Source organism: Carcharodon carcharias, chromosome 25 (assembly GCF_017639515.1).
Source record: "Carcharodon carcharias isolate sCarCar2 chromosome 25, sCarCar2.pri, whole genome shotgun sequence".
Taxonomy (NCBI): Eukaryota; Metazoa; Chordata; class Chondrichthyes; order Lamniformes; family Lamnidae; genus Carcharodon; species Carcharodon carcharias.
The window spans coordinates 34,458,683-34,472,111 of NC_054491.1; the positions used below are offsets into that span (position 1 = coordinate 34,458,683).

At 46.1% G+C, this 13,429-nt stretch overlaps 1 protein-coding gene across 1 annotated transcript in view; it reads right to left on the minus strand.

The window, feature by feature from the left end:
• The window catches only part of LOC121269669 (high affinity cGMP-specific 3',5'-cyclic phosphodiesterase 9A), an 86,426-nt gene that overhangs the window by 26,474 nt on the left and 46,523 nt on the right, over positions 1-13,429 (minus strand). Inside the window, exon 9 of the mRNA XM_041174462.1 lies at positions 1,120-1,194. Within this exon, the coding sequence (XP_041030396.1) occupies positions 1,120-1,194 (75 nt within the window). The remainder of the gene's footprint in view (positions 1-1,119; positions 1,195-13,429) is intronic.

Sequence of the window (13,429 nt, forward strand, 5' to 3'; positions counted from 1 at the left end):
TGACAGTAATGGTCCTATTGGACATGGTCCTCTATTGCGCAGGTACTGAGGGGAGGGACACTAAAAGTATCCTTGGATTTCTCCTAGTTACCTTCGGCAGTACGGTGTAGAAACTGAGAGGAAAATAGCTTCCACCATCAGTAGGATTGCCAACTCTCCAGGATATAGAGACTAATCTCCAGGACCCTGCTGTGAACAACCCGGGAGAAAAATCACTGGGGCAATTGAGTAATAGAAGACTCTATTAGTTTCCCAATTGGCGTGCGAGGGTGGTGCGATGCGAGTATGGACATGTTGAGTGACCAATGGCAGAATTGCAGGCTTGTAGGCAGGTCATGTGATGACCTTTCCAGGAAAATGTCCAGAGTTGGTAACATTAACCATTAGGCATGTACAGCACGTCCACCACTGATCTCTCAGCCCAGCATTGTACTTTTTTCTCAAATTGTATCATACAGGCAACATTGTAATGTCCATGTAGGATTTACATGCCAGAGTTATGAGGAAAGATTGGAGAGACTTTAGTTCGAGTTGTTTCAGATGTGATCATTTGGGACTTAATAAGGTTGTAAATATGACAGAAAGGGTTAATTACTGCTTTACTTTAAAATAACAGTGGGAGCAGGACAAAGGGACGCTGGTTCAAGTGAAAGGTAACTTCAGACTGATAGCAAAAGGTTTTTCCTATACAGAGTGGACTCCAAGGGAGTAGTGGTGCTAAAAGCCATGGAATAATTCATGAAACAATGCAGAATTACAGGATTTTTCTGGGTGGATGTGTTACGATGGTCCGTATGGTCTTCATCATCCATAGGTATCTTGTGATAGGTGATCATTCCTATTACTGAAACTGCAATATAAAAATGAGGCCATTTTGGCACAACAGAAACTGACACAGTTACTGTTTCACAACATAAATATGAGCATTGGACAGAGGACCGAAAATCTCCTGAATGTGATAGTTTAGAGCTATTAATCTGCCCCTTCTTTTCTCTCCTTTAGGATGACAGAGTCTCTGTAATAAAGTGACTATCACTGAGCTTTTTCATTTTAACTCATTGATCTGTGCCCAGTACATCGGCGACCAGTAGTGCCCCAAAAAAGGCAGTTTCACAGTACCTCATTGTACTCCCAGTGCCAGACATCAAAGGTTGGCTTCTTCAGTGCTTCAATGGTCTCCTGGGATAGTGTGTACTGTCAAGACAGTGAACAGGTATCTCATTTAGAAAAGCAATAAGGATAAAACACGGCCAATAATCAATTTCTCCCACAAGGCCTAGGAACGTGGCAATGCCTGTCGGTGTTTTATTGTACATTCGCTCATCAAGGTGAAGGGAACACACATCTGGGAAATAGAATATTTGCCATATCGGGTCCAGCTTAAGGGGGATCACTATCTACATCGAAGAAAGCAAACTACATTCTAGCCTTTTGCACATTCCCCACTCCCTTCGCTCCACCATTGGTGGCCATATCCTTAGCCGACTAGTGTCCAAGCTCTGGAATTCCCTAGTCTGATTTTTTTTTTAAAAAACACATCTCCATCTCTCACTTTTATTTTAAAATGCTTCAGAAAACCTACTGCTTAACCAAATATCTCCTTATGTAGCCCAGTGCCAAATGTTAAATACTGTTTTGAAACACCATATTACTCTATATAAGTTCAAGTTGTGCTCTAGGAGGATTTTAGTACTGGAAGAAGCTACGGAGATAGGGACAGACAAAGCATGGAGGGATTTAAAAGCAAGGATGAACATTTTAAAATTGGGACATTGCTGAAATGGGAGCCAATGTAGATCCGAGTGCACAGAGCTGATGAGTGAATGGGACTTTGTGCAAATTAGTATACAGGCAGCAAAGTTTTTTATGAGCTTGGAATATGGGTGGGGGGGTGGTAGATTTGATTAGATTCATTTGTAAAATCTGTTGCTTCAGGTAAAAAGTTACTTTTCTGTGTTGTGTGTTGTACAGCTGAGCTCCCACAAGGTGGCACATCAATGTTGTGTTTCAACTTCCACATTGCAAATTCTGGGGTAGGATTCTCACCCCAATATGGGAGCTGAAACAAAGGTGGATGGGCATGTAATTTTGCACCATTGGCCAGCATGGCATTTCCCCCAGAGGCCAGATTGGGAGTGGAATGCTTCTTGCCTGCCAGTTATCAGAGGCTGATCACTTCCACCCACCCCACCCCCATCCCATACCTGGCTACAGCTACGTCCGTAGACTTCCCTGTGACCTGGCAGCTGGGGCCATTTATAATTTCGTATTTTTTTTTTTTAAAGTTGCTGAGAGGGCACATCAAGATGGAGGTGCCTTCTCTCTCTCTCTTACCTGCAACAGCAGCCCCTTCTGTGCTGGAGGGTCTTCTGTGAGGAATCCAGTTTAGAGAGCCTGTTCACTGTCATTGGATGGCAAGTGTGCCCTTTGGCCCCTATTAACCAATCAACCCAAAATCACTCTGGGGTGACTGCTCCCAAAAGTGTGGAGTTGGGGCCCACAATTGACTTTGGTGCTGACCCAAAATGCAAAAGCCTGTTCCTGGTCTTTGAAACAGACTTGCCACCTTTACACGTCCCACAAAAGTCAAGAAAAATAACATTGACTTTCTCATTCACCGAGACTTGGACAAAGAGACAGAGACATTAAAGATTCCAAATATAGGTGAGAGAAAGACCGAGGCTGCTTTCTTAAATTGAGACTGTAGTTATATTACTGGTATCATTTTAAACTGGTGGAAATTCATTTCATGTGGGATTCAGTGTTCCACCAGAGAATTATACATTTCATGTGGGATGGCACATTTCACGGGGGATACTATACGTGCAGAGAATTCAAGTTGGTCACTACAGAAGTGCAAAGTAATTGAGACATTGGAAACAAAAACAAAAATACCTGGAAAAACTCAGCAGGTCTGACAGCATCTACGGAGAGGAATACAGTTAACGTTTCGAGTCTGTATGACACTTCAACTGAACTAAGGAAAAACAGAAAAGAGGTGAAATATAAGCTGGTTTTAAGGGTGAGGGGGGGAGGGGTGGGTGGGGGGGACAGGCGGAGCTGGATAGAGGGCCAGTGATAGGTGTAGTTCCTCTGACATGTCTTCCTCCTTCCCTAACCGAGGTTTTCCACCCACGGTCGTTGACAGGGCCCTCAACCGTGTCCGGCCCATCTCCCGCGCATCCGCCCTGACACCTTCCTCTCCCTCCCAGAAACATGATAGGGTCCCCTTTGTCCTCACTTATCACCCCACCAGCCTCCGCATTCAAAGGATCATCCTCCGCCATTTCCGCCAACTCCAGCATGATGCCACCACCAAACACATCTTCCCTTCACCTCCTGGCAGCATTCTGCAGGGATCATTCTCTCCGGGACACCCTGGTCCACTCCTCCATCACCCGTACACCTCAACCCCCTCCCACGGCACCTTCCCATGCAGCCGCAGAAGGTGCAACACCTGCCCCTTTACTTCCCCCCTCCTCACCGTCCAAGGCCCCAAATACTCCCTTCAAGTGAAGCAGCATTTCACTTGTACTTCCCTCAAATTAGTCTACTGCATTCGCTGCTCCCAATGCGGTTTCCTCAACATTGGAGAGACCAAACGCAGACTGGGTGACCCCTTTGCATAACACACCCTTCGGTCTATCCGCAAGCATGACCCAGACCTCCCTGTCGCTTGCCATTTCAACACTCCACCCTGCTCTCATGCCCGTCCTTGGCCTGCTGCAATGTTCCAGTGAAGCTCAACACAAACTGGAGGAACAGCACCTCATCTTCCGACTAGGCACTTTACAGCCTTCCGGACTGAATATGGAGTTCAACAGCTTTAGATCATGAACTCTCTCCTCTATCCCCGCCCCTTTCTGATCCCCCCCTTTTCCAATAATTTATATATACATATTTCTTTTCCCACCTATTTCCATTATTTTGAAATGCATTTCCATCCATTGTTTTATCTCTACCTTTTAGCCCATTTCGATCCCTTCCCCCCACCCCACCCCCACTAGGGCTATCTGTACCTTGCTCATCCTGCTTTCTACCCTTAATGGATTTTGAATGAGTTAAAATCTCATCCATTATGCCATCAGCAGATGATGCCAATAGATGAAACACAAAACAACCCTGGTTTCCTCCAGTCCGTTATTCAATACATCATCAGTTTTGTAAATCCTTACAAGTGGCCAGGTTTAATCTGGTGAGAGGGTCGGAGTCCCAGTGAGAAAGGGAACATTGACTAATAAAATCCAGTAGATTTAGATTCATCTCACTGCCAGCTGCAGACAAGGCAGATTACAAAAGCCAGCTCCCCAACAGGGCAGCATACTAGTGATAATATAAGATTTGAGGGTTTTTTTGGAAAAAAAATGTTTATTCACACATCCCACTCGAGACTGGACCACATAGTCTAGGCTGACACTTCAATGCAGCACTTATGAAGTGCAAGAGTATTGAGGAATCGGAGCTGCTGTCTTTCCAAAGAGATATTCAACCGTGATCCTTTCTGCTCTCTCAAGAGAGATGCAAAAGTTTCTAAGGCTTTTTTTTTGAAGAAGAGTAGAGGAATTCTTCCAATGTCCTGGCCAACATTTGTTCCCCAACTAACACCCAAAACAAATTATCTGGTTATTTATTTCATTGCTGTTTGTGAGCTCCTACTGTGTACAAATTGACGTTACCTGCAAAGCAGCAGTGACTACACTTCAAAGGTACTTAATTTCCATTAAGTGCTTTGGGATATCCTGAGGCCACAAAAATAACGCAAGTAACAGAGAGGGTAGATAAGGGTAGAGCAGTTGTTGTGCATATGGATGTTCATGAGATATTTTACAAGGTATCAGTTAGTAGATTTGTTAGGAAAGTTGATGTCCATGAAATTAAAGGGACACAAAATTGGCTAAGGGATAAAAGGCAAAGTATAGTGAACAGTTATCAGACAGGAGAAAAGTGTGCAGTAGTGTTTCCCCAGGGTCAATGTTGAGACCACTGCCCCTTATGATATATAGCCATGACTTAGAATTGGGTGTGTAGGAGGCGGTGGTGTAGTGATATTGTCACTGGACTAGTAATCCAGAGATGCAGGGTAATGTTCTGGGACCTGGGTTGAATTGAATAAAAACCTAGAATTAAAAGTCTAATGATGACCATGAAACTATTGTCAAAAATGCCCCTTTAAGGAAGGAAATCTTCCGTCCTTACCTGGACTGGCCTACATATGACTCTAGACCCACATATAGTGTGGTTGATTCTTAAACGCCCTCAAATGGCCTAGCAAGCCACTCATAGCAAACTGCTAAAAAGTCTCAAAAGGAATGGCCCTAATAGGACTGTTGTGTGTATCTACACCACATGGATTGCAGCGGTTCAAGAAGGCAGCTCACCACCACCTTCTCAAGGGCAATTAGGCATGGGCAATAAATGCTGGCCTAGACCACATCCCTTGAATGAATTTTAAAAAAATTATGGGATGTGGGCATCGCTGGCTAGGCCAGCAGCTATTGAAGCAGCTGAAGATGTTTGGGCCTAGGATGCCACCCTAGATTCACCACCACCTTCTCAAGGGCAGTTAGAGATGGGGCAATAAATACTGGTCTAGCCAGCGATACCCACATCACATGAACGAATAGAAAAAAAATACAGGGCGTAATTTCAAAGCCCACAGATGAGACAAAATTCAGAAATATAATGAACAATGAGGATAGTCAGAGATGTTAGGAGGACACAGTGAGACTGGTGAAATGAGCAGAAACATGACAGATGAAATTTAATGCAGAGTTGTGGGAATTTTGGTAGGAAGAATGAGGAAGGGAAATATAAACTAAATTGTATAATTAATGGTTGCATGAACCGAGGCTATGGGAATCTTTGAAGGTGGCAGTACAAGCTAAGAAGGCTGTTAAAATACTAATTATTATGGCCTTATTAACAGGCACATGGGGTACAAAAGCAAGAAAGCTATGTTAAACCACAACTGAAGTAATGTGAATAATTCAGGGAACCACTTAACGGAAGATGTCAAGGCCTTAGACAGGGTGTAGAGGATATTTACTAGAATGGTACCAAGAATCAGGAACTTCAGTTATGTGGAAGGACATTTTTTAATTAGAAAAAGGGATTGTGAGGAATACTCTCCACTTGCCTACATCAGTGCACCTCCAACAAAACTGAAGAATCTCGACACCATCCAGGACAAAGCAGCCCGCTTGATTGGAACCACATCCACCATGTTCAATATTCACTCCCACCAACACACAGTGGCAGAAGTGTGTAGCATCTACAAGAGGCACTGCAGCAACTCATCAAGGCTCCTTCAATATCACCTTCCAAACCTGTGACCTCTAATGCCTCAAAGGACAAGGGCAGCAGATGCATGGGAACACCACCATTTGCAAGTTTCTCTCCAAGTCACACACCATCCTGACTTGGAAATAGATCGCTGTTCCTTCACTGTCCCTGGGTCAAAATCCTGGAACTCCCTACATCACATAGACTGCAATGATTCAAGAAGACAGGTCATTACCACCTTCAAGGGCAATTAGAGATGGGTAATAAATGCTGGCGTAGCCATTGACACTCACTTCCCATGAATGAATAATAAAATGAGTAGAGATGCTGTGGTTGTTCTCCTTAGAGCAGAGACATTTAAGGGGAGGTTTGATGTAAGTGATCAAAATCAAAGAAGGTTCTGATAGAACAGATAGGGAGAAAATGTTTCCATTAATAGAAGGGACGGTAACCAGAGGACACAGATTCAAGGCAATTGACAAAGGAACTAGAAAGCGACATGAAAATATTTTTTCATTTGTTCATGGGATAAGGGTGCTGTTGGCAAGGCCAGCAATTATTGCCTATCTCTTTATGTAGCAAATTGTAGTGATTTGGAATGCACTATCTGAAAGGAGAGAGAGAGGAAATTCAATAGTTACTTCCAAAAGTGAATTATGTAAGTAGGTGAAGGGAAAAATAAATTATAGGGTTATGGAGAAATAGTTGGGGAGTTGGAACTAATCTCCTTTCAGATAGTGCATTCCAAATCACTACAATTTGCTGCATAAAGAGATAGGCAATAATTGCTGGCCTTGCCAACAGCATCCTTATCCCATGAACAAATGAAAAAATATTTTCATGTCGCTTTCTAGTTCCTTTGTCAATTGCCTTGAATCTGTGTCCTCTGGTTACCGTCCCTTCTATTAATGGAAACATTTTCTCCCTATCTGTTCTATCAGAACCTTCTTTGATTTTGATCACCTACATCAAACCTCCCCTTAAATGTCTCTACTCTACCAGAGGGCCAGAACAGGCATGATGGGCTGAATGGCATTCTTCTCTCATGTATCATTGTACAAAAGGTGCGATATAAATGCAGATTTTTTTTACTTCCTTTGTACGTGCTTCATGAAGCCATTGTATATTTTGATGATTTGGTGCTTGTGGAAGGAGTACACACGTAGATTTTGAATCCCTGGAGAGGTTGTAATATGAACAATGGAGGTTTAAGGAGCAATTTGCTTAATATTAGTCACTGATTTAGAGCTTCTTTTGGATTGGAGGACTTGGAACTGCTGCCTGTTTGTGGTTTTGCTTGTTAGGAGCAAACACCAATGAATGTGGACTGGGAACAATTTTGAGATTAGAATTCTATGATGCAGTGAAGCAATGTCCTGTAATTAGAAAGATTTAAATGGCTTCCCAATGGTTCAGTGGTAATTTCACTTGGTACCTGTACTGAACCATAGATATCAGGATGGACTAGTGTTCAGTTCCTGATTAGCACTAAATTATCTGTTATTAGCTGGGGAACCCAGGAGATAATATAATTGACTTCAGTGTCCTGGACCTTCAAGGGACATCTCAGCTGGGTCCTGCTCCCATTCCATACAAAGAGGTGAAAGTAACTGCCCTCAAGATCAAAGGACCATTTGACTGGCTGTGGCATCAAGGAGCCCTAACAAAATTGAAATCAATGGATATCAGAGGAAAACTCTCCACTGGTTGAAGTTATAACTAACACAAAGGAAGATGGTTGTGGTTGTTGGAGACCGTAATCTCAGCCCCATGCAGGATTTCACTGCAGGGGTTCCTCAGGGCCATGTCCTAGGCTTACCCATCTTCAGCTGCTTCATTAATGATCTTCCCTCCATCATAAGGTCAGAAGTGGGAATGTTCACAAATGCAGTGTTCAGTACCATTCATGACACCTCAAATACTGAAGTAGTTCCTATCCACATGCAGCAATTCCTGGGAAACATTGAGGCTTGGTCTGATAAATGACAAGTAACATTCACCCCACACACGTGCCAGGCAATGACCATCTCCAGCAGGAGAGAATCCAGCCATCTCCCCTTGACATTCAATGACACTACCATCGCTGAATCCCCCACTGTCAATATCCTGGAGGTTACCATTGACCAGGAACTGAACTGGACCAGCCATATAAATACTGTGGCTACAAGACCAGGTCAGAAGCTGCAAATTCTGCAGAGAGTAACTCACCTCCTGACTCCCCAAAGCCTGTCCACCATCTACAAGGCTCAAGTCAGGAGTGTGATGGAATACTCTCCACTTGCCTGGACGAGTGCAGCTCCAACAACACTCAAGAAGCTTGACATCATCCAGGACAAAGCAGCCTACTTGATTGGCCCCTCATCCACTCTCTCCAAAACTGATACACAATGGCAGTTGTGTATATCATAAGATCAGAAGGGGGGATGTTCGTTGATGATTGCACAATGTTCAGCACCATTCACGACTCCTCAACACTGAAGTGGTCCATGTCCAAATGCAGCAAGACCTGGACAGTATCCAGGCTTGGGCTGACAGGCGCCACCAAAGTGCCAGGTAATGACCATCTCCAAGAAAAGACAACCTAACCATTGCCCCTTGACATTCAATGGCATTACCATCACTGAATTCCCCACTTCAACATCCTGAGGTTACGATTGACCAGAAATTGAACTGGACTAGCCGTATAAATACTGTGCCTACAAGAGCAGGTCAGAGGCTAGGAATCCTGCGGCAAGTAACTCATCTCCTGACTCCCCAAAGCCTGTCCACCATCTACAAGGCACAAGTCAGGAGTGTGATGGAATACTCCCCACTTGCCTGGATGAGTGCAGCTGCCACGACACTCAAGAAGCTTGACACCATCCAGGACAAAGCACTCCATTTGTTTGGAACCCCATCCACCACCTTCAACATTCACTCTCTCCACCACTGACACACAGTGGCAGCTGTGTGCATCAGCTCCTTAGGCAGCATCTTCCAAACCCACAACCTCTACTACTTAGAAGTACAAGAGTAACAGATGCATGGAAACACCACCACCTGCAAGATCCCATCCCCCTGACTTGGAAATATATTGCCGTTCCTTCAGTGCTACTTGGTCAAAATCCTGAAACTCCCACCCGAACAACATTGTGGGTGTGCCTACACCACATGGACTGCAGCAATTCAAGCAGCTCACCACCACCTTCTCAAGGGCAGTTAGGGAAGGACAACAAATGCCGGCCTTGACAATGAACCCCCACATCCCATGAAAGAATAAAATAAATCCCTGCTAGATGTCTATGGGTAGAGTTGTGATGCCATCCACAGTCAAATAACCCGCTGAAGATCAATGTCTAGGCTCATAGAGAGAGTGTGTTGAAGAGTCACACGGACTCGAAATGTTAACTGTGTTACTCTCCGCAGATGCTGCCAGACCTGCTGAGTTCTTCCAGGTATTTTTGTTTTCTCAGAGAGTTGTTACTTCATACTGATTGCTGGTACCAAAGGAAAGCAGATCCAACCATAAGGCAAGGGAGGAAACAAGGTGAGAAAGTTTAGAAAGGAAGGAAAACGCAGGAACTCCTGGTTTAATTCCTTGGACCGTCCTGGAGTTCATTTAACTTGAAGCATTCTACCGACTGGCACTAATTGTTTTCCCGTAGACCAACAGACAAAGGGTAATGTCAAACAAACTCAAAAGGTGGTTGCTATTGTATATTCATTGAATGTTTTCTCTGTCAAGTTCAGGTGCTGAATGCTGATAAACAGATGAGTAGTTTAAGAGTGTGAGAGACTTGCAAGGTTCAGAAAACAAGTGCAGAAATTTTCACCCAGTGTGTGTGCCTGACATGCTCGAGTGTGAAATAGCGCGTGATGGCATCAGGTGAGCATCCCGACGTCATCGTGAACTCGCGCGGTATTTTCGGTGGGTGCCCGCGAGTGCTGGAGCTGTGCCCGCCATTAATTAAGAGGCCAGTTAAGGCTGTTAAGGAAATTGACGCCAACATTTCGTTGGCTGTGTGATTTTGTGCACGTCACACTAGCTGACAATTTCAGAAACCTCATCCATGGGCAAGATAAAAGGGGTCAGCAACATTGCCAGTAAGAGTAGCGTGGACTTTGGTAGATAGTTTGCTGCTGGTGATTTATTGGTATATGGCAGCTTCATCTCTGTTCAGGACTTTATTGTTAGCATTTCCAGGCTTCATTTCAGGACTCCTTGGTGTCTCCAAGGACCCCAGAGGATTCAGACCGTGTTCACCCTTCCAGGTATCAGACAGCCTTCTGTTACCCTGGCAATGGGGATTGTGGTCTCCGTTGGAGGCACCTCCTCTGTGGAGGAAGAGAGGGGCAGAAGGGAGAGGAGGCCAGGCCCAGCTTCCAGGGGAGCGACATATGGGAGGAGAGGCACAGGCACAGGGGGTGCAGGGCCAGCTGGCAGTCCAACGTGGAAGTGGCCACAGAAGACGCCACTATTCTGCTGCCAGGGTTTACAGGCAGTGATGCAGCTACCTCAATATGTCTGAGGTGCAATGCAAAAGGAGGCTCCACCTCTCCAGGGAGACTGTGACCTCCATCTGTCAGATGATTGGGCCTGAGATCAGCTCTGATTGTGTGGGTGGACACCCGATGCCAGTGGCTCTGAAGGTCGCAGTGGCCCTCAGCTTCTATGCCTCTGGCTTGTTCCAGGGGTCAGTGAGGGATCCAAGTGGAGTCTCTCAATCAGCTGTCCACAGTTGCGTCGAACAGGTGACAGAAGATTTGTTCAGGCAGGTACTGACTTTCTTTCATTTCCGTACAGACAAGACCATCCAGGCTGATTGAGCCAGAGGCTTTGCAATGATTGCTGGGTTCCCATCGACTGGGTCCAGGGTGCCATCGACTGTACACACGTGGCCATCAAGGCGCCAGAGGGTCAAATGAGTGCCTTCGTCAACAGGAAGGGCTTCCACTCCAAGAACGTGCAGATAGTGTGTGATCACAGGATGCTGATTCTACAAGTCTGTGCAAGGTACCCTGGTAGCTCCCATGACGCATACATCCTGAGACACTCCCAGGTGCCAAGCTCTTCAGTGCTTCAGGCTGACGGGATCAATGGCTGCTGGGTTACAGGGTCTATCCATTGCAAAGATAGCTTTTGATGCCTCTCTGCCACCCAAGAACAGAGGCAGAGCAGCATTACAATTGGAGTCATGCCTCCACAAGGGCGGTGGTAGAGAAGATCATAGGTTTTCTGTAGACTTGCTTCTGATGCCTGGACCTTTCAGGGGGAGCACTACAATACCCCCCAGAGTGGGTGTCACTGATAATGGTTGCATGCTGTGCTCTCCACAATCTGGCACTGGCAAGGGGGGACCCACTGGAGGAATAGGAAGTTGACGCAGCTGCACAGGCCATGGACGATGAATCCATGTGAGTCAGAAGAGGAGCACAGCGAGGAGAACACTGAGGGTGTGGAGGCAGACCTCAGTAACCTCCAGGGAGGCTGGGACACCAGGGATGCCTTGATCCAACTCTCCTTCAGCTAGGCTGCCAAATAAGCCCTACCACCTCATGCCAGGGCTGCTGCCTCCATCCCAGATGTCTGAAATGGCCCTTTCCTTTGATTCCAAAGTCCTCACAGTGCCTGTGCAATAAAGTTTCAAGCCACCCAAGTCCAGCATTTCACACTGCTGTACCCTGCACCAAATTAAATAAAAAAGTTGAATGATGCTCAGGCCATTACGACAAAAGAAAATTTATCTCATGTTGACAGTCAAAAAAAATTAACAGAACCCTGTCTGGTCTTCAAATCCAGACCAATTAAAATAAACAAAACATTGCACAACAGAAAGTCATCCAGGACCAGTCCCTCTTGTACTCATGGTGCCTTAAACTTACATTTGAAAGTGCTACATCTTGGTGACGACCACCACCCCCCCACCCTCACTGGCACCAGCATTGCAGGCTGACTCTGCTGTCCTGTTGGCCTTCATGACCTTGGCGGTTGTCCTCTGGCCAGTGGAGCCTGTGCTGGCCCTGCCTGGCATCTCCCGAGTCACTGCAGCCTTATCAGATGCCATGGTCACTGGCAGAGGGGCGGCGGAGCTGCTGCTGTCATCCAGAGCGCCTTGAGAGGAGCTCACAGAGACGACAGGCAGCTCATGTGCCAATGCAAGGTCGCTCTGGACCTCTCTGCTCACCATTGATGGACAGGCACCTAGCTGGGATACTGGTACCACATCCATCTCCCACACAGATACTGACCACTGAGGTCAGTGTCTGTATGAGGGCTTGCAGATCTGACTGCAACCCCAGGAACCCCTGATCCTATTCCTGGAGCTGCCTCTTCATGAGAGTCTGTCAATGGAGGAAGCAGTGCGCTCAGCCATGAGGGTCAACGAAGTGCTCAAGCTCCGCATGGACTCCTCCATAACGGAGACCATGACACATGTACCCTCGTGGATTGCCATCAGATCACCCCGCACATCTCATTGAACATCCAGCATCTGCTGTCTAATTAATGACTCCAGAAGCCCATCATCAGCCTTCGAATGAGCATCATCCTGGTCTCTAACAGTCCTCTGACTGCCAACTGCCTGTTCCTGTACTTCAAGTAAGTGTGAAGTGTCCTCGCTGCTGTGCACCAACATTCTAGCCGACAATCTAATGCCTATTGAGGTGCTGATATCTGCGCTGGTGCCTCATTCAGAGAGTGGGTATGATGCAGGTGCATATGGAGACTGGCGGTCCTCTAGCATCAGCGGTGGGTCTTTAGGGTCCTGCGATTGGGTGCGTGGTGGCAAACCTAAGGGAGAACAATGACATGTCATTAGTTTAAGCCATCACACTGTCACTGTGCAGGCCAGGCACCCTGGTGAGACAATGGAGCTCAGCATCATGGTGCCATCGTCTTTCAATGATCAATTGGGACGCCAGTTTTGAGCCTCCCATCAATGATGAGACTACACAAGAATGTTTGCACCATCCGAAACTCTCACCTCTGTGCACTGCACTCTTACCTTAGTCTGACGCCCTGGCCTATCAGCGGCCGAGTGACCAAGCTGCATGCTGGGTCTCTAGCTCAAGGGCTCATATCTGGTTAGGATTAGGAGGTTTGGGGAGCCTCCGCCTGTCTGCAATCTTTCAATGCTGTTGTGGACCGACTTCTCCTGAAAGGACAGAA